This window comes from Zingiber officinale, chromosome 4B (assembly GCF_018446385.1).
Source record: "Zingiber officinale cultivar Zhangliang chromosome 4B, Zo_v1.1, whole genome shotgun sequence".
Taxonomy (NCBI): domain Eukaryota; kingdom Viridiplantae; phylum Streptophyta; class Magnoliopsida; order Zingiberales; family Zingiberaceae; genus Zingiber; species Zingiber officinale.
In genome coordinates this window covers 139,947,124-139,964,556 of record NC_055993.1, presented here as the reverse complement: position 1 = coordinate 139,964,556, position 17,433 = coordinate 139,947,124, and the positions used below count along the sequence as shown (strand labels likewise).

The 17,433-nt window shown below is 40.5% G+C and overlaps 2 protein-coding genes across 2 annotated transcripts; both read left to right on the top strand.

Annotated features, from left to right (window-relative positions):
- The first annotated feature begins 1,273 nt into the window (after window positions 1-1,273).
- Window positions 1,274-4,591, top strand: LOC121977149 (G-type lectin S-receptor-like serine/threonine-protein kinase B120). The gene is made up of 6 exons (XM_042529701.1): window positions 1,274-2,570; window positions 2,650-2,996; window positions 3,199-3,409; window positions 3,490-3,727; window positions 3,812-3,962; window positions 4,038-4,591. The coding sequence occupies exons 1-6, from the start codon at window positions 1,304-1,306 to the stop codon at window positions 4,335-4,337; spliced, it is 2,514 nt and encodes an 837-aa protein (XP_042385635.1). The 5' UTR covers window positions 1,274-1,303; the 3' UTR covers window positions 4,338-4,591.
- Window positions 4,592-13,340: 8,749 nt separating this feature from the next.
- Window positions 13,341-16,616, top strand: LOC121977148 (G-type lectin S-receptor-like serine/threonine-protein kinase B120). The gene is made up of 6 exons (XM_042529700.1): window positions 13,341-14,675; window positions 14,765-15,102; window positions 15,299-15,509; window positions 15,589-15,826; window positions 15,912-16,062; window positions 16,138-16,616. Exons 1-6 carry the CDS (start codon window positions 13,409-13,411, stop codon window positions 16,435-16,437), a joined length of 2,505 nt encoding a protein of 834 aa, XP_042385634.1. The 5' UTR covers window positions 13,341-13,408; the 3' UTR covers window positions 16,438-16,616.
- Window positions 16,617-17,433: the final 817 nt, after the last annotated feature.

Here is a 17,433-nt window from a genome sequence, read left to right as displayed (position 1 = left end):
ATTTGAAGAGTTTCTAGCTCAATACAAATAAATCAAAATAAAAAAACTCATATTACCTTTCAAAATGTATTAATTGAGCATTTATGTTAATAATATAGTAATTTTAAAAATTAAAATCTTTAATATTGTATTTTAATTAAGTACCATTATTTATTTTAAATAAAAAACAAAAAAAATATTTTATCTTACTTATATGTGATTTTATAATTTTTTAAAATATATTTATATCGGAACAATTATGCAATAAAAATTTTAAATGAACATTTTATATATATAAATATATAAGTTGGATATAAAATTTTATAAAATTTAGCCTAACAAATATCAATCAAGTATTAATTTTAAATATAATAATTATCATTTAAAATGTTAATAAATTAAAATGTATATTGGTAATTAAATTATGAATAAGAAAAATAGAATATTTTAGATAATATTACTTTTTGGTGTGATATTTGGTGTTGAAATTAGATTGTTTTAATATGAAAACTATACCAAATATGGTGTTAGAGTCTCCACAACTCACTTCCATTGTAACATCCATCACCACATCAAAAAGTATGGGGTCCACTACCATATATTTATTATAACAACGTATCTCTTTCATCCATATTTCTTTTAATATTAACACTCATCCCACAATCACACTCAATAATTTTAAAATTATATCATATTAAATAAATCTATTTTTAATAGGTTTTAACATATTAAAATTATTATTATTATTAATCTTACTTTAAAAAAATAATTTTACTATTTTTAAAAAATAATATTAAAATTTTTAAATATATTTATTAAATAAAATAGATTACAAAAATCATATTATTATCATTTACAAATAAATAAATAATAATATTATTAAAAATATACTCATATTTTATGGGTTGGAGATGGTCTAAATGAATTAAGTCTAATTAAATTTTTGACATTCAAATTTATTTGATAGTCAAATTTAAAATGAATTAAATGGTTAATATGATTTAATTTTTTAAAATGAGTTTGAGATTAATTTAAATGAGCTGAATCATATTTTTATAAAAACAAATGCAACTTCCCAAAATTACGTCCAATGCATCTTCATCGTCCGGTGGATCGCGATTAATTTTAGCCATCTAACCTTGTCCGAGATGACAGATACGTGCCCCATTTCTCCTTTGCCTCTTTAGAAGAAGACAACGCATGGTTCCACTAAGGCTGTTTAAGGTCAACGTCAACGCAAAAGACGTCAACGCAAAGGAAAGGAAGGACCGTTTGTTTGCTTCAGTCATTTACACTGAAAGACAGACGCAATCGAAGAAAGGCAATGGCGAAGTCTCTGCCCATCGCCGAAATCCTCCTCCTTTCCTCTCTGCATTTGCTCCTCTGCTTTTCATATGACAGGCTGACTCCCGGCCAGCTCATGCCTTCCAATGAGACCTTGACCTCCGACGGCGGCACCTTCGTCCTCGGCTTCTTCTCCCCGAGGAGCACCGCTGGGGACCTCTACCTCGGCGTCTGGTACAACATCCCCCAGAGGACCGTAATCTGGGTCGCCAACAGGGAGAGCCCCGTCACCGGCCAGCCCGCGGCACTCCTCTTCTCCGACGACCGCAGCCTCCGCGTCGTCGGCTCGCGCGGGAGAAACTTCACCTTCTGGTCGGCCAACCCACCAGGAGCCGCCGCGGCGGCCGTGCTACTCAACACCGGGAACCTAGTTCTCCGAGACGGCGAAGGCGGCGTCCTCTGGCAGAGCTTCGAGCACCCAACGGACACCTTTCTGCCCGGCATGAGCCTCCGATACGCCTACGGCGACCGCTCGCACACCCGGTTCACCTCGTGGAAGGCCGCCGACGACCCCTCGCCGGGGAACTTCACCTTCGGCGTCGACTCGACCACTTCCCTTCAGCTCATGACATGGAGAGGCTCAGAGATCTACTACCGGAGCCAAGTGTGGAGCGGCAACGTGTTCACCGGTTCGCGCGGCCCGAGCTCCAACTCCGTGATCTACTTGACGATCTTAGCAGACGAAGACGGATTCCTCCTCACCATTAGCGTATCGGACTCGTCGCCCTACACCAGGTACACCCTAAACCACTCCGGCCAGCTGCAGCTCCTGAGCTGGGACTCCGCATCGAAACTATGGCAAACCTTCGCATCCGCACCGATCGGTTGCCAAGTTTACGGATCCTGCGGCCAGTTCGCATACTGCGACGCCAACGGAACAGTGCCGGGGTGCAAGTGCTTGGAAGGGTTCGAGCCGAGGTCGAAGACCGCTTGGAGCGGCGGCGACCATTCAGGCGGTTGCTCGAGGGAGAGAGCTCTCCTGTGCGACGAGGGGGACAGCTTCCTCCGAGTGGCAGGGATGAAGTTACCGGACCAGTTCGTGCTCGTGAGGAACAAGAAGAACATGAGCGAGTGTAGGTCTGAGTGCTCGACCAATTGCTCCTGTCAAGCCTTTGCTTATGCTGATCTGAACGTGGGGAATTCTACAACTCCAAGGTGTTTGGTTTGGACAAGGAGTTTTGTTGATGCTGAGATGCTAAGTATTGGAGGAGAGGACTTGTATCTGAAGCTCATGAACTTCAATTCAGGTGAACTTTATACCTCTTTTCGATCTATCTATCGTTTAGCTTCTCGCAAAGATGCAACTGAATTGTCATCTTTAATCAGGTGCATCAAGCGGCAAGAGCAGCAGCAGCAGGAGGAAGAAACTGCTGCTTGTGCTGTCCATTTCAGCAGCAGCCTCTGTTTTGGCCTGCGCCCTTGCATTGTGGATGTTTGATGAGCAAATCAGAGGTGTGTTCAAGCGAGCAAAGAGCGAAGAACTAGTACGCGATTCAAGCTCGAGTCGAGAGTTCCTGGACAATTTCTATGGCGCTAAAGAAGTTGCGGAAGGGGAGGCAGCAGACCAAGCTCCAGAGCTTCCATTGATCAACTTTGAGAGCCTGGTTCTTGCCACTGACAACTTCTCTGTTTCAAATAAACTGGGACAAGGAGGCTTTGGCATAGTTTACAAGGTACAAACAATCTTTTAAGTCTTTTGATAGAGTGAGAATTAGATTTAAGGGGAGCTTTGGCGCAGCGATAAAGTTGCTGCCGTGCAATCTGTAAGTTACGGGTTAGTCACAGAAACATTGGTAAGAGTTTCGTGTACCTGGCTGCCCCAGAATTAGATTGAAGTTTTTATGGTTGAAGAAGTTGATTTTTTTCTTGTTTCAGGGCATTCTTCAAGGAGGGCAAGAAATTGCAATTAAAAGACTAATTAGAGGATCTGGACAAGGACTAGTAGAGTTTAAGAATGAGATTAACTTGATTGCTAGGTTGCAGCATAGGAACCTAGTCAGGCTCCTTGGCTATTGCATTCATGGAGAAGAGAAACTACTTGCTTATGAATACATGCCCAATAAGAGTTTGGACTTCTTCCTATTCGGTTAGTTTCCTCGCACTTTTTTGGTAGTGAAATTCAACTTTATGATTGTGGATTTAGGCTTTACGAGGTAATTTGAATAGATCTGGTGCTAAAGACGAAGCTCGATTGGGGGAAGAGGTTCAACATAATCAAAGGAATTGCTCGGGCACTTCTTTATCTTCATCAGGATTCGAGATTACGAATTGTTCACCGTGATCTTAAGACGAGCAATATTTTGTTGGACAAGGATATGAACCCTAAGATATCTGATTTTGGGATGGCAAGGATCTTCGGTGGAAACCAGAATGAAGCAAATACGAATAGAGTTGTTGGAACTTAGTAAGTATTATGTGACACGAACTTAAGAAAAACACTCAACGAAAAAAGAAGTTTAATATCGAATGGGTATGCAATGTGTTGCAGTGGATACATGTCTCCTGAATACGCAATGCAAGGACTTTTTTCTGTGAAATCAGATGTCTATAGTTTCGGAGTATTACTCTTGGAGATTGTGAGCGGCCTACGAAATAGTAGCTTTCACCTCGTGCTTGACTTCCCCAATCTCTTGGCTTATGTGAGTAAACATTGAAATTTAGCAAAGTAGCATGCTCGATCTTTTCATGCTCACAAAGTTGGAAGTGTTTTTCAGGCATGGCAACTATGGAATGAAGGGAATGCAAAGAACTTCATAGATCCTTCTTCCAACACACAGTCTTGCTACCTAGATGAAGCATTAAGGAGCATCCATGTGGGTCTCTTGTGTGTTCAGGACAGCCCGAGCGACCGACCAGCAATGTCGTCAATTGTTTTCATGCTCGAAAATGAAACCGCAATCTCTCATACACCTAAAGAGCCAATATTTACCATCCAAAGAAATGATCCATCGGTTGAAAATTTGGAGACTTATTCACTAAACAATATGACCATCACAACTGTTGAAGGTCGTTAGAATGCAAACTCTTCATCATCATGGTCATCAATCATCAAGCCATATTATTCGCAACTGTTCGAGGTTGAGGTCGAGGTCAAGCTCAAGCTCAAGCTCGGCTAGATCAAACCATATTAGTCAACTATTTGAGGCTGGCTACATGTATCGTATTTCATATTGGAAGAGTAGAGTTTGATCATAAAATTTTTTTGTTTGACTACATGTGTATTTATGATTTCAAGTGAGTAATAGAGTTAAAATCTTCATGATTCCAAGTGAGCCCCTATGAGTCATATGATAGAGCTGATACGTTCAGAAGCTCCAGATTAGACAGTCTTGGTTCTGGTGTGATCAATGTCTTGAAACACAATTTACCATGAGTGCTAGATGAAGGTTTCTTGCTTGCGTGGTTGGTGTGTGACATTGTGTTGTGGCTGAAGTTCTCATGATCCCCAATAGGGTTGCAAATCAGTTAAGCTGAGCCAAGCATGATGACAGATTGACATTCAAATTTATTTATTTTTTTCTTTATTAAAATCCCCTTTTGAGTCCTTCGATTATGTCCCCTATATTACACGTGGAATCGGAACATGTATGAGGACTGCTCTCACAATTCTAGCCGTCAAAAATTGACCATCGAATCCACTAGCGGAAGGAAGGGCCAATTATATTCTACTTGGTGGTTGATCCCATTTATGACGACCAACAGGAAATCTTCAGACTGAAGCATCAAAATGCGTGGCAAAGATACATGTTGATCAGTGATGATGGCTGCTACATTATGACTGATATATATATATATATATAGATATAAACCACAAATTATCATTCGCACCTTCAGTTCGCAGTCCTTTTAAGTGCTATCCTTACCTACTGCTGAGCTAACGAGTGCACAAAAGTCGTGAATGGAAAGATTAGAGTTCAGGGCGTTCGGGCAGTCGTAAATAGACATCGGATGGTGGTAAAAATAGCTGGGAAGGTCATTGTCCTCCATCAATATAAAAGTTGGATCATAAATTAATTTAATCTTTGCGAACCAAGGAACCGTCCCCCTCTTGTATGCACACCTGAGTTTATATATATATAATAAAATTAGTTAAAATGAATAAATTTGAATCATGATATAATAAATATTTTTTTTAAAAAGGAATTTAAATTTATAATATCTAACTCATTAACGAATCAAATAAATTTCAAAATATAAAAACTTTTTAAAAATTAAAGAAGCTCAAATGAAGAGCTAAATAATATTTAAATAAATTAAACTCAAATTAAATTTAACTAAATTTAAATTTATAAAATTCCTCCTACCCTATTGTCAGTACTAATGCATTGAATCCATCCATACTCATGGGCACATGTGTATAGATAGTGATAGATTTTATTGACATGAATCAACTTTTAATGGACACGTGTTCTTTGAGAAAAATTCTTCTCACTTTCTATTCATTTATTTTTCTCACCTTCTATTTATTCATTTGACAATTGACTATATACTGATTCTATAATTTACCTTTTTTAACATAACCTTAAGATGGACTATGGGATTAAAAATTCATTTTAATTTAAAATTAAAATGGTTATATTTTGAATTTTAATTTGTAAGAGCATCCTGAATGATAAACATAAAAAATAAATTTATTTTTACCACATTACCTACCGTCCCAAAAGTTTTAAACCTACTGAGGGCATCCTCAATAAACCTAAAATGTAGGTTTATATATATATATATATATATATCAATGTTTTGTCCATGATCGCGAGCAACGTATAGACGTGACGTTGCCAGCTTTATTTCTTTAAAAAAAAATATTGTATGATTTTACTGGCAATAAGTATGACCCATGGGCCAGATCAAGCTACCTATATCTTTGGGTACTGAGCCTTTGGTGAGGATGCAGAGGAGCACCTTCATAGTGGTGGATTCGTCGTCCTCATACAACGTCATCTTCGGGAGACTGACACTGCACGAGTTCCGGGCGGCAGTCTCCACTTTTCATCAGAAGATCAAATTCCTTGTGGGGGACAAAGTTGGGGAAGTTAGAGGTGAGCAATTGGTCTCTCGCAGGTGCTACATTGACATGGTGAAGGTGGAGGCTCGCAAGGCTCAGCGAACTCAGGATGGTGGGATCCATGACATTCAAGAGGAGCCTTTGCCTATAGTAGAGGAGCCCATCCCTTGGGAGGAGGTCCAGCTCTATCTTGAGCGCTTTGAGAGCCTCACCCGCATATCAAGCGACCTGACTATCGAAGTCAAGACGGACTTGGTCCAATGCTTGATTCATAATAGAGACGTTTTCGCTTGGTCTCCTGAAGAGCTGCCTGGGGTTAAGCCCAAGGTGGCTGAGCACAGATTACACCTTCTGCCTGATCAAATATCTGCTCTGAGTTGGCCTTGTTCTATCGACCGATCATCTGGTTCGGTCAATCGATTAGGCCGAACTTGCAAAATAGTGTTAGACAATAATCTTGCAAAACAGATATTAACACAGTAATAATAAATGCATGAGTAATAATAATATACAGTTCAACTGTCTTGATCTCAATTTGGAAACCTTCCCGGTTTTTTCAGTTGGATCAACGACTTTACGTTGTTCCTTTTAGGAACATGACCTCACTGTCGCTCCTCCAATTGCTTACCTCAACTTACCTGCCAAACATTGATCCTACAGACTTGTTTGAACTTTCTCTGCTCAGTGTCTGATCATCTGATTCACTAAGGCCTTTCCTGCAATACTACATTAGCCAGTATCAATAATAGTAATACAGAATGATATGGTAAAACTAAACATAGAATCACCAAGATCCACTGGTTCGGTCGACCGCGCGCGGTCGACCGAAAACCATCCAATCAACCTTGCTTGGAGTTCACTCCTCCAAGACTTCTCGTTACCTAAGGTTATCTCCCCCTAGGATTTTCTCCATCTAGCTTCACTCACCAGAACCTAAGGTTATCACCCCCTAAGGTTTTCTCCACCTGACTTCACTCACCAAGACTCAGTATTCAACTACCCAGGGATCAGGTCGTTCAGACCTATCCACCTGACTTCCACGATCTACTGAGATTTCCCTTCCCTAGCCTACAACTAGGACTCAGTATTCGGCTATCCAGTGATAAGGTCTTCAGACCTATCGAATCCACCTGGCTTCCACGATCTACCGAGATTTCCCTTGCCTAGCTTACAACTAGGACTTTCCAAGACTAAGCTCCATTAAACATACTTAAACATATTTGTCGGGCATTAAAACTTTGGAGGTCGATTGCACCAACACTTTCTTTCTTCAAAGTACTTCATTGAGCGACCAAGTTCTAATGGGATAAAGACTACGACAAAGCCTTTGTTAAACTAAAAGAATACTTGGAAGAACTCCGTATGAGTGCAATCATGGTTTTGATGTGTGTGTCAAAGAGTTTAAGTTATGTTTCATATATGTTTGATATGCGTGTTTTAGTCGTGCAAGACTTGGTGAACCATATATGAGAAACTTGGTACGACCAAGTTTGGTAAGTTCATCCTATGGCTCGGGTCTTTTAGATCGGTGAAGGATGGTACATCCGAGGGATTGCCGGACAAGGAGCAATGGAGTGGAGCCGAGGGAAGTGGACTTTAAGGCAACATAAAGGATGACATGAAGACTAAGGAAGAGGGTTTTGAGGGCAACTTCGGATAGAATGAGAGTGAGTGAATGTAAGCAACCAGTTGACTAATGTAAAGGCTGGTTGACTGGTCCAGGATCACAAAGGCATAGAATATTTTTACGCCCAATGATTGTGAAGTCCAGTCGACTGGTAGAGATCCGTTGAACAGAATCATGGATTCTGTTGAGTACCATTGACTATGTCCAATGGTAACATTAGTTGACTGATGGTGTTGTCAGTCGACTAGTCCGCAGGAAATGAGTTGACGAGAACAACTCTTTCCACTCTATTTAAAGGAAGCTTGAGACAGAAGGAAGTTATTGATTCTTGTTGAATACTCCTAAGTGTTTACCCTCATACTTCCAAGCCTAAACTCTTCTTCCTAATCTTATTCTTTATCTAGTAAAGAAGAAGGGTGTTTTGTGTTAGGACTAAAAGTAATTTAGATATCTCCATAATAGCATGATATTATCTACTTTAGGCGTAAACCCTCATGTTTTTATTTTTGGGCTCTACCTAAAAGGGCTTATACCAATGAAAATATATTTCCCTTATAAATCTATGATTTTTCTATGTATTTTTAATGTAACACTTTGTTTGAAACCTTGCAATCTAACAATCCCCCCTCAAACGAAAGACCACAGACTTCCCACGTCTGATCCTGGGCCCACCAAGTCTTTTTGCCCCTCGGCCCATCCAACCTACTAGGACTTTCTTTCCTAGCCGCAACTAGGACTTCTTACCTAGTGTTTGGTCCTCATGATTCAAACACAGGAGCCCCTACTTTGTTCAAAGTCAATATTCTATTCTACTCACATGGTTCAAATAGACCATAGTTCTTATGTACAATTGGCAGTTACACCTTTTTGCAGTCCGAACTCTGATACCAATTGTTAAAACTAAAAGGAATTTAGATATCTTCATAATAACATGATATTGTCCACTTTAGGTCTAAGCCATCATGGTTTTATTTTTGGGCTCTACCCAAAAGATCTCATACCAATGAAGATATCTTTCTCTTATAAATTTATGATCTTTTCCATGTATTTTTAATGTGGATCTTTATTTATAACCTTGCAACCCAGCATGTTGTAGGAGGTTTGCTTCATCGAGAAGGAGTACATTTAGCTAGAGATTGCTGACGACTAATCCATCGACAAATTGAGGGATCGTCCACCTCAAGGACATGTCATGGAGTAGGAGCTTTATCTCCGAACCACATTAAACGAACGTGTTAGAGAAGAAAGTGAATTTGGGGCGATCGACTATTCAACTGCCCTTCTAGCCGGGCCATGATCCTCAACACTCCCCTCCCTTTCCAAGCTTGAGCCTAGCGAGTCATTATGACTTTACTTATTAGCAACACAAGAAGTCGTGGGTCAATGCTAGTAAATAAGTTCATCAAGGTTAGTGTGGTAGTCATATTGACGGTCGAACATTGACCCAAGAAAATATTATTAGCAGGATACTTCTAGTCCACCCTGCAGGCTAATGCCGTTAGACTAGTAACCGCTTGTACTTCTTGTCAAAAGAGTCAAACATTATCCACTAGCCAACTAGATTCTTGAAGACATTGACAATCTCTTGCCCCTTTGATCAATGGAGAATAAACATCGTAGGTCCTTTCCCGACTGCACCTGCTTAGAAGAAATTCATAATTATGGTGGTAGATTATTTCGCTAAGTGGATGGTGTAAGTACCCCAGGGTAGTTTGATGTGATCAACCAAGTTCAATTAGGTCATATTGTATTTAATTCTTGTGTATAAGTGTGTAGAAACTTAGTATTGGAGCAATCTGGGTACTCTAAGTTTTGATGTTTAGGCAAAAGTTTAAGTTAGGTTTATTGTTGTATTTGATATGCATTGTGAGTGTACAAGATACAAGTACAATGAGGAGAGTCCAAGTGTGATCTTGGCAAAGGAGAAAAGTCCAAGGATGAGTCTTGTCGGTGTAAGTCCAAGTATATAGTATTGACAACGTAAGTCCAAGTGTGACTTGACAATGGATGAAATCCCGGAGGCACGACCTCTTGGCAAAGGAAGACCCGACAACAATGACAAGGCTGATGAAAGCTCCAAAAGATAAGGCGTGAAGGATGGGGAGGCATCCAAGAGACACGAGGCTGATGGAGGAGGCTAGAAGGTTAGGTCTAGGTTGTGCGGACAAGAACGAGTGCATGAGAGATTATATTCAGGGTAAAATCCTAGGTTTAGGGTTTTACTGTAGTAGTTACTGTAGCACTATTGTAGCAGTCGACTGATGTATCGACTGGTAGTGAACATAATGCCTCTGTTCGCTCAACCCATGTGAAGCAATCGATTGATACTTTTATTAGTCAACTGATATCGAGCTGTTAGTTTGTAATGGTCGAATTCCACTTAGAATTACTCGACTGGTGCTTTTACCAGTCGACTGGTGGAGGGAAAAAAACTTTGCATTTTACTCCCGAGCTCTATTTAATAGAGCTCAGAGTGCTTGAGCAAAGTTAACGAAATAGAGGCGGTTAACCCCTATTAATAGTCTTCCAAATGCCTTAGCATCCCAAGCGTGCTTGTACGAGTTATGGTGAGGTTTCTCCACCCATAAGGAGCTACATGTGCTAGTCGGAGGTTTTTCGGGGAGTTATCTATCGACGGATTGAGATCGTCCACATTATGGGCAGTCGTGGAATAGAAGCTTTATTTTCAAACCACGTTAAATCAATGTGTCATTACGTTTATCTTTCTATTTATTAGTTTGTTTTGTATTCTGTTGCGTACTAACAATTGTAGGAAGCAACGTTTTGGGTGAGACACTATTCACCGCCTCTAGCGAACGTCAAGGTCCCAACACTTAGGAATATAAGAAGTCGAGCGAAAGATGTAACTAGCGAGAAGGGTGGCACGGGAAAGGTGCCAACGGGCTTGGTGCATCCGAGGGACGAGGTGCTGTGAAAGAGTACATCGATGGACTAGAAGGATGTGTGCAACGTTCGAGGGACGAGAAGTCGGGGAGGAAGTCTGCTCGAGGAAAAAGCCAGAGTTGGGTTTGGATGAGCTTTATTCCGGATGACTGAAATCACCCAAGCGAGCGGAGCTGGAGTGGAAGATCTAGACTGAAAAGTCAACTAGAAAGTTAACTTGGTCCTTGCGCTTGGATCAACTGGGCGCCTCACAATTTAGGCGCCCGGACTTGAAATCTTATCGAAACACGCGCTGTCACAATGCGATGTGATGGGGATAAAGTTTTATCCATGTCTAGGTGTCTGGAACCCTTTTAGACACCCTGATCAGGGCTATAAATACAGTCATGATACCAGAAGCTAGAATAACTAAAATACAAGTCTTGTATTCACTTTCTGGTCATTCTGTGAGTTGTAAACGTCTGTAAGAAGCTACTCCGCCTTCAATAAAGGAATTTTTCTAGTAGAGCTTTCTTCAACGCCTTTGATTAACAACCACTTAGGTTGTAAACAAGTAATTAGATTGTCCTCTTACTTTTTATTTAGTTTTATTATTCTGTTTATTATTAGTGTGTTGTTGATCAAATCAAAAGAACGAGAAGGAGTTTATTTTATTCTTATAGGCAATTCACCCCCTCTTGCTGACCCCACTGCACCAACAACTGGTATCAGAGCTAGAATGTCTCAGAATGATTAACTACTGAATGAAGCACCGAGACGATGGCCGGACGGAGCATCTATTCGTCGAAATTTGAGGGAATGTTCACGTTATGGAAGAAACACACGAAGGTATTTTTTAAAACTAATTTTGAAATTCTTTTGATAATTAAATATAGTTTTATAGCTCCTAAAGATCCACAAGGAAATGAAAAGGAAGAATACCAATGGACAAAAAAGGAGCAAGTAGACTTCGAAGCGAACGGATGAGCTGAGTTCCACCTACTCAGCGTACTTCCACCCTAGGAAGTAAATTGGATCGGAGATTTCGAATTAGCAAAAGAACTTTGGGAGAAGTTCCTGGAGCTACATGAAGGAACTTCCGAAGCAAAGCTCGCGAGACGAGGCCTGCTCCGGAACCAACTTACGAACCTCTCGATGGAAGAAAGTGAAACAATTGCACATCTGCACTTGAGGATCAAAAATCTCATCATTGGACTCATGAATTTCGGATAAAATATAACGAACCAAGATTTAAATGCATTTCCTAGGACACCCGAGTTGACCTCTATAGTCGACTCATTTTATATATCTAAAGATCTCAAAGTTAGTTCATTAGAAAATCTGTTTCCCACCTTTAAACTTCACGAATTTAGATGTGCAGAGTTGAAAAAGAAGCCTAATCAAAACATTTCCCTGAAGGCAAGAATGGACAATCGACCGAGCTCAATCTTCTACATATTGTTGGTATACTTTTTGTTTAAGCTTGTATTGCTTTAATTTCCAAAAGATAGTAATGTGTTACTATTTTACATTCATCATTTGTACGCATTACTTCTTTTCAAAGTGTTCAAAAAGAAGAATTCTAGTGGACTACCCAACGGTACGATCAAGAGATTGCGAGTATTGGAGTAGAAGTCAACCTAAGTTCTGAATCAAGTAACTGAAACGAGTATTTTATTTTCTGCTGCACTATTGATATTTTAAAATAAGAAAAAGTTTTTAACGCGCGATATTCACCCCCCTCTATCGCATCTTTCGATCCTTCAAAAAGCTCTAGATTCTCGCATCTTTTGGACCGAGTTATAAGTATGGTTCCTCACACGTTCCAAAACTATAACCTAGGTGAAAAGGTGAATCTAGGGAAGATCGTAGTCAATTTTGATCGGATTCTGACAGCGATTCGATGTATAAATTATGGAAAGAATTAAGAAAAGACCAGGAATTGTGGACTAGAGAATTTCTATTCCATTAGAAATGTGAAAAGTTTTAATCGATGATTTTTAGTTTTTTTAAAAAAAATTAAAATTAAAAAGATGAGGTGTAGTGGATTGGTGGGATTTGATGAACCCCATTTATTTAACAAGTGGGGGCCATCAAATTCCACCAATATAAATGAAGGATTAAGGCATCCTTGCATTTGCGGTCTATAAATTTTGTTTTTTTTTCCTTTTTTATGGGGACTATACAATTTCTAACTCTATTGTTATCCGTGATAATTTTTTTTACCGATAAATCATTGACGTAATATATTAAATTAAAGAATTTAAAAATATAATTAATTTTATTTAAATATAAAATTAGTGCAAATTAATAAAATAATCATGATATTTATAAATATGTGATTAACGAGATAATTTATAAATTTGAGAATATATGGTTCATAAATATTTAATTGGTAATATATTTAATTGTTATATTTGAGATATTTAAAATAACGCAGGGTCCCACTAAGGCTGCAGCTCAAGTGCTCAAGGTCAATGTCGACGCGAAGGAAGCACCGTTTGCTTGCTTCAGGCTTCCACTGCGAGCGAGACCGTTCATTGTTCGGAGAAACGAGCTAGAGAGAGGCAATGGCGACGTCTCCGCCCATCGCTAAAATCCTCCTCCTCTTCTCTCTGTATTTTCTTCTCTGCGTTTCAGATAACAGGCTGACCCCCGGCCAACTCATGCCTTCCAATGAGACCTTGACTAGCGGCGCCTTCGTCCTCGGCTTCTTCTCCCCAAGGAGTTCCGGCGGCGACCTCTACCTCGGCATCTGGTACAACATCTCCCAGAGGACCGTAATCTGGGTCGCCAACAGGGAGAGCCCTGTCACCGGCCAGCCCGCAACTCTCCTCTTCTCCGTCGACGACCGCAGCCTCCGCGTCGTCGGCTCGCGCGGGAGCAACTTCACCTTCTGGTCGGCGAACCCACTTAGCGCCGCCACGGAGGCGGTGCTACTAAAAAACGGGAACCTAGTTCTCCAAGACGGCAACGGCAGCGTCCTCTGGCAGAGCTTCGATCACCCAACGGACACCTTTCTGCCCGGCATGATTTTCAGATACGTCCACCACGAACGTTCGCACACCCGGCTCACCTCGTGGAAGGCCGCCGACGACCCCTCGCAGGGGAACTTCAGCTTCGGCTTCGACTCGACCGCTTCCCTTCAGTTCATGACATGGAGAGGCTCAGAGATCTACTACCGGAGCTCAGTGTGGTCCGGCTACGCGTTCACCGGCTGGCACCCCCCGCGCTCCAACGCCAACTCCGTGATCTACTATACGGTCTTAGAAGACGAAGACGGATTCAACCTCACCATTGCCGTATCAGACTCGTCGCCCTATATCAGGTACACCCTAAACCACTCCGGCCAGCTGCAGCTCCTGGGCTGGGATTCCACATCGAAACTATGGAAAACCTTCTCATCTGTACCGATCGGCTGCCAAGTTTACGGATCCTGCGGCCAGTTCTCGTACTGCAACGTCAACGGAACAGTGCCGGCGTGCAGGTGCTTGGAAGGGTTCGAGCCGAGGTCGAAGACCGCTTGGAACGGTGGCGACCATTCAGGCGGTTGCTCGAGGGCGAGTTCTCTCTGGTGCGGTGAGGCGGACAACTTCCTCCGAGTGGCAGGGATGAAATTGCCCGACCAGTTCGTGTTCGTGAGGAACAAGATGAACATGAGCGAGTGTAGGTCTAAGTGCTCGACCAATTGCTCCTGTCAAGCCTTTGCTTATGCTGATCTGAACGTCGGGAATGCTACAGTCCCAAGGTGTTTGGTTTGGACGGGGAGATTTGTTGATGCAGAGATGATAACTGGAGGAGAGGACTTGTATCTGAAGATCATGAACTTCAATTCAGGTAAACTTTGTGGCCCTTTTCGCCACCGCCAACCGACCGACCGACCGACGAGCAGTATCTGATGCAACTGAATTGTCATCTTCAATCAGGTGCATCAAGCGGCAAGAGCAGAAGGAAGTTACTGCTGTTCATGCTGTCCATTTCAGCAGCAGCCTCTGCTTTGGCCTGCGCCCTTGCAGCGTGGAAGTTTGATGAGCAAATAAAAAGTGTGTTCAGGCGAACAAAGAGCGAAGAACTAGTACGCGATTCGAACTCGATTCAAGAGTTCCTGAACAATTTCTCTGGTGCTAATGAAGTTGCAGAAGGAGAGGCAGCAGATCAAGCTCCACAGCTTCCATTGATCAACTTTGAGAGCCTGGTTCTTGCCACTGACAACTTCTCTGTTTCAAATAAACTGGGACAAGGAGGCTTTGGCATAGTTTACAAGGTACAAACAATCTTTTTAAATCTTTTGATAGAGTGAGAACTAGACTGAAGACGTGGTCTTTTGGAAAGTATGATAATAGATCTTTATAGGAGACTTTACATTGGTGATAATTTTGTGTATCAGGCTGTCCTTTGATAGTGTGAGAATTAGATTGAAGTTTTTATGATTGAAGAAGTTGATTTTTTGTTTGTTTCAGGGCATTCTTCACGGAGGGCAAGAAATTGCAATTAAAAGACTAATTAGAGGGTCTGGACAAGGATTAGTAGAGTTTAAGAATGAGATTAACTTGATTGCTCGGTTGCAGCATAGGAACCTAGTCAAGCTCCTTGGCTATTGCATTCATGGAGAAGAGAAACTACTGGCTTATGAATACATGCCTAACAAGAGTTTGGATTTCTTCCTATTCGGTTAGTTTCGTCGCACTTTTTGGTAGTGAAATTCAACTTTAAGATTATGGATCTAAGGTTTATGAAATAATTTGAATAGATCCGGTGCAAAAGGCGAAGCTCGATTGGGGGAAGAGGTTCAACGTGATCAAAGGAATTGCTCGAGCACTTGTTTATCTTCATCAGGATTCGAGGTTACGGATTGTTCACCGTGATCTTAAGGTGAGCAATATTTTGTTGGACAAGCATATGAACCCTAAGATATCTGATTTTGGAATGGCAAGGATCTTCGGAGGGAACCAAAATGAAGCAAATACGAAAAGAGTGGTTGGAACTTAGTAAGTATTATATGATTCAAAATCAAGAAAAATACTTAACGAAAAGAGAAGTGTAATATTGAATGGATGTCCAATGTGTTTGTAGTGGATATATGTCTCCTGAATATGCAATGCAAGGACTCTTTTCTATGAAATCTGATGTCTATAGCTTCGGAGTATTGCTCTTGGAGATTGTGAGCGGCCTACAAAATAGTAGCTTTCACCTCGTGCCCGACTTCACCCATCTCTTGGCTTATGTAAGCAAATACTTAAATTTTAGAAAAGTAGAATGCTTGATCTTTCCATACTCATACTGTTTAAGTGTTTTTCAGGCATGGCAACTATGGAATGAAAGGAACGCAAATGACTTCATAGATCCTTCTTCCAACACACAGTCTTGCTACCTAGATGAAGCATTAAGGAGCATCCATGTGGGTCTCTTGTGTGTTCAGGACAGCCCGAGTGACCGACCGACAATGTCGTCAGTTGTTTTCATGCTTGAAAATGAAACCGCAATCTCTCGTACTCCTAAAAAGCCAATATTTACCATCCAAAGAAATGATCCATCAGTTGAAAATTTGGAGACTTATTCACTAAACAATATGACCATTACAACGATTGAAGGTCGTTAGAATGCAAATTCTTCATCGTTATCATCATCAAGCCATAAGGTCGATTATGTTAGAACTTGAATTAAGCTTGAATATATGAATCATAAATATTTTATGTACATGAACCAAATGAAACATGAATCCTGTAATTCATGTATCTAGGTATATAAGTTTATGTATCTAATTAATAATGTATGGTATAGGAGTTTCTATTGAGTAGTATAAATACTCATGTAATGTGAAATTACAAGATAAGTATTTTTTTTTCAATACAAACTTATTATATTACAACTCCTCTTCTCTTTCTAGAAAGTTTTTGAGATCTCATCACCTTTCAACAAAGTGGTATCAGAGCCATTGACACCAAAATCCTTTCTTTCTGATACCCCCAACTTACCAAACTCAACTATGAGAATTGGTCATTTAGAATGAAGGCTATTCTTGGATCCCAAGGAGTGTGGGACATCATTGAAAATGGTTTTGAAGAGCCTTTAGATGTGGCAATCGTACCTCAAAATCAAAAGGATGCTTTGGAGAAAGAAAGAAAGAGAGATCAAGGTGCTTTTACCATTATCCATCAAGGTTTGGATGAAGACATGTTTGAGAAAATAGCCAACGAGACAATATCAAAGAAAGTGTAGGAGACACTTCAAAACTCTATTATGGGAGTAGACAACGTGAAGAAAGTACAACCCCAAACTCTACGGGCTGAGTTTGAATCACTCTTTATGAAGGAGAGAACATATTTCTGACTATTTTATAAGAGTTTTTGTTGTTGTCAATCAAATAAAGAGACTTGGAGAAACCATGTCTGATGTTCAGGTAATTAAAAAGGTACTATGCTCTCTTACCACAAAGTTTAATCATGTTGTTGCAATTGAAGAGTCCAAATATTTGGAGATAATGACTGTTGATGAATTAAACGGATCATTACGAGCTCATGAACAAAGGATGAAGCATGAAAAACAGGAACAATCAGAACATGCATAACAAGTAAAGACCAATTTGAAGACCAAA

What these genes read in the sequence shown, in the direction of transcription:
- LOC121977149 (XM_042529701.1), top strand. Translation starts at nt 1,304, where the DNA reads ATGGCGAAGTCTCTGCCCATCGCCGAAATCCTCCTCCTTTCCTCTCTG. An exon ending in GCTCATGAACTTCAATTCAG is followed by an intron (nt 2,571 to 2,649) that starts GTGAACTTTATA and finishes ATCTTTAATCAG; the next exon opens with GTGCATCAAGCGGCAAGAGC. An exon ending in TCCCCAATCTCTTGGCTTAT is followed by an intron (nt 3,963 to 4,037) that starts GTGAGTAAACAT and finishes AGTGTTTTTCAG; the next exon opens with GCATGGCAACTATGGAATGA.
- LOC121977148 (XM_042529700.1), top strand. Translation starts at nt 13,409, where the DNA reads ATGGCGACGTCTCCGCCCATCGCTAAAATCCTCCTCCTCTTCTCTCTG. An exon ending in GCTTTGGCATAGTTTACAAG is followed by an intron (nt 15,103 to 15,298) that starts GTACAAACAATC and finishes TGTTTGTTTCAG; the next exon opens with GGCATTCTTCACGGAGGGCA. An exon ending in TTTGGATTTCTTCCTATTCG is followed by an intron (nt 15,510 to 15,588) that starts GTTAGTTTCGTC and finishes TAATTTGAATAG; the next exon opens with ATCCGGTGCAAAAGGCGAAG.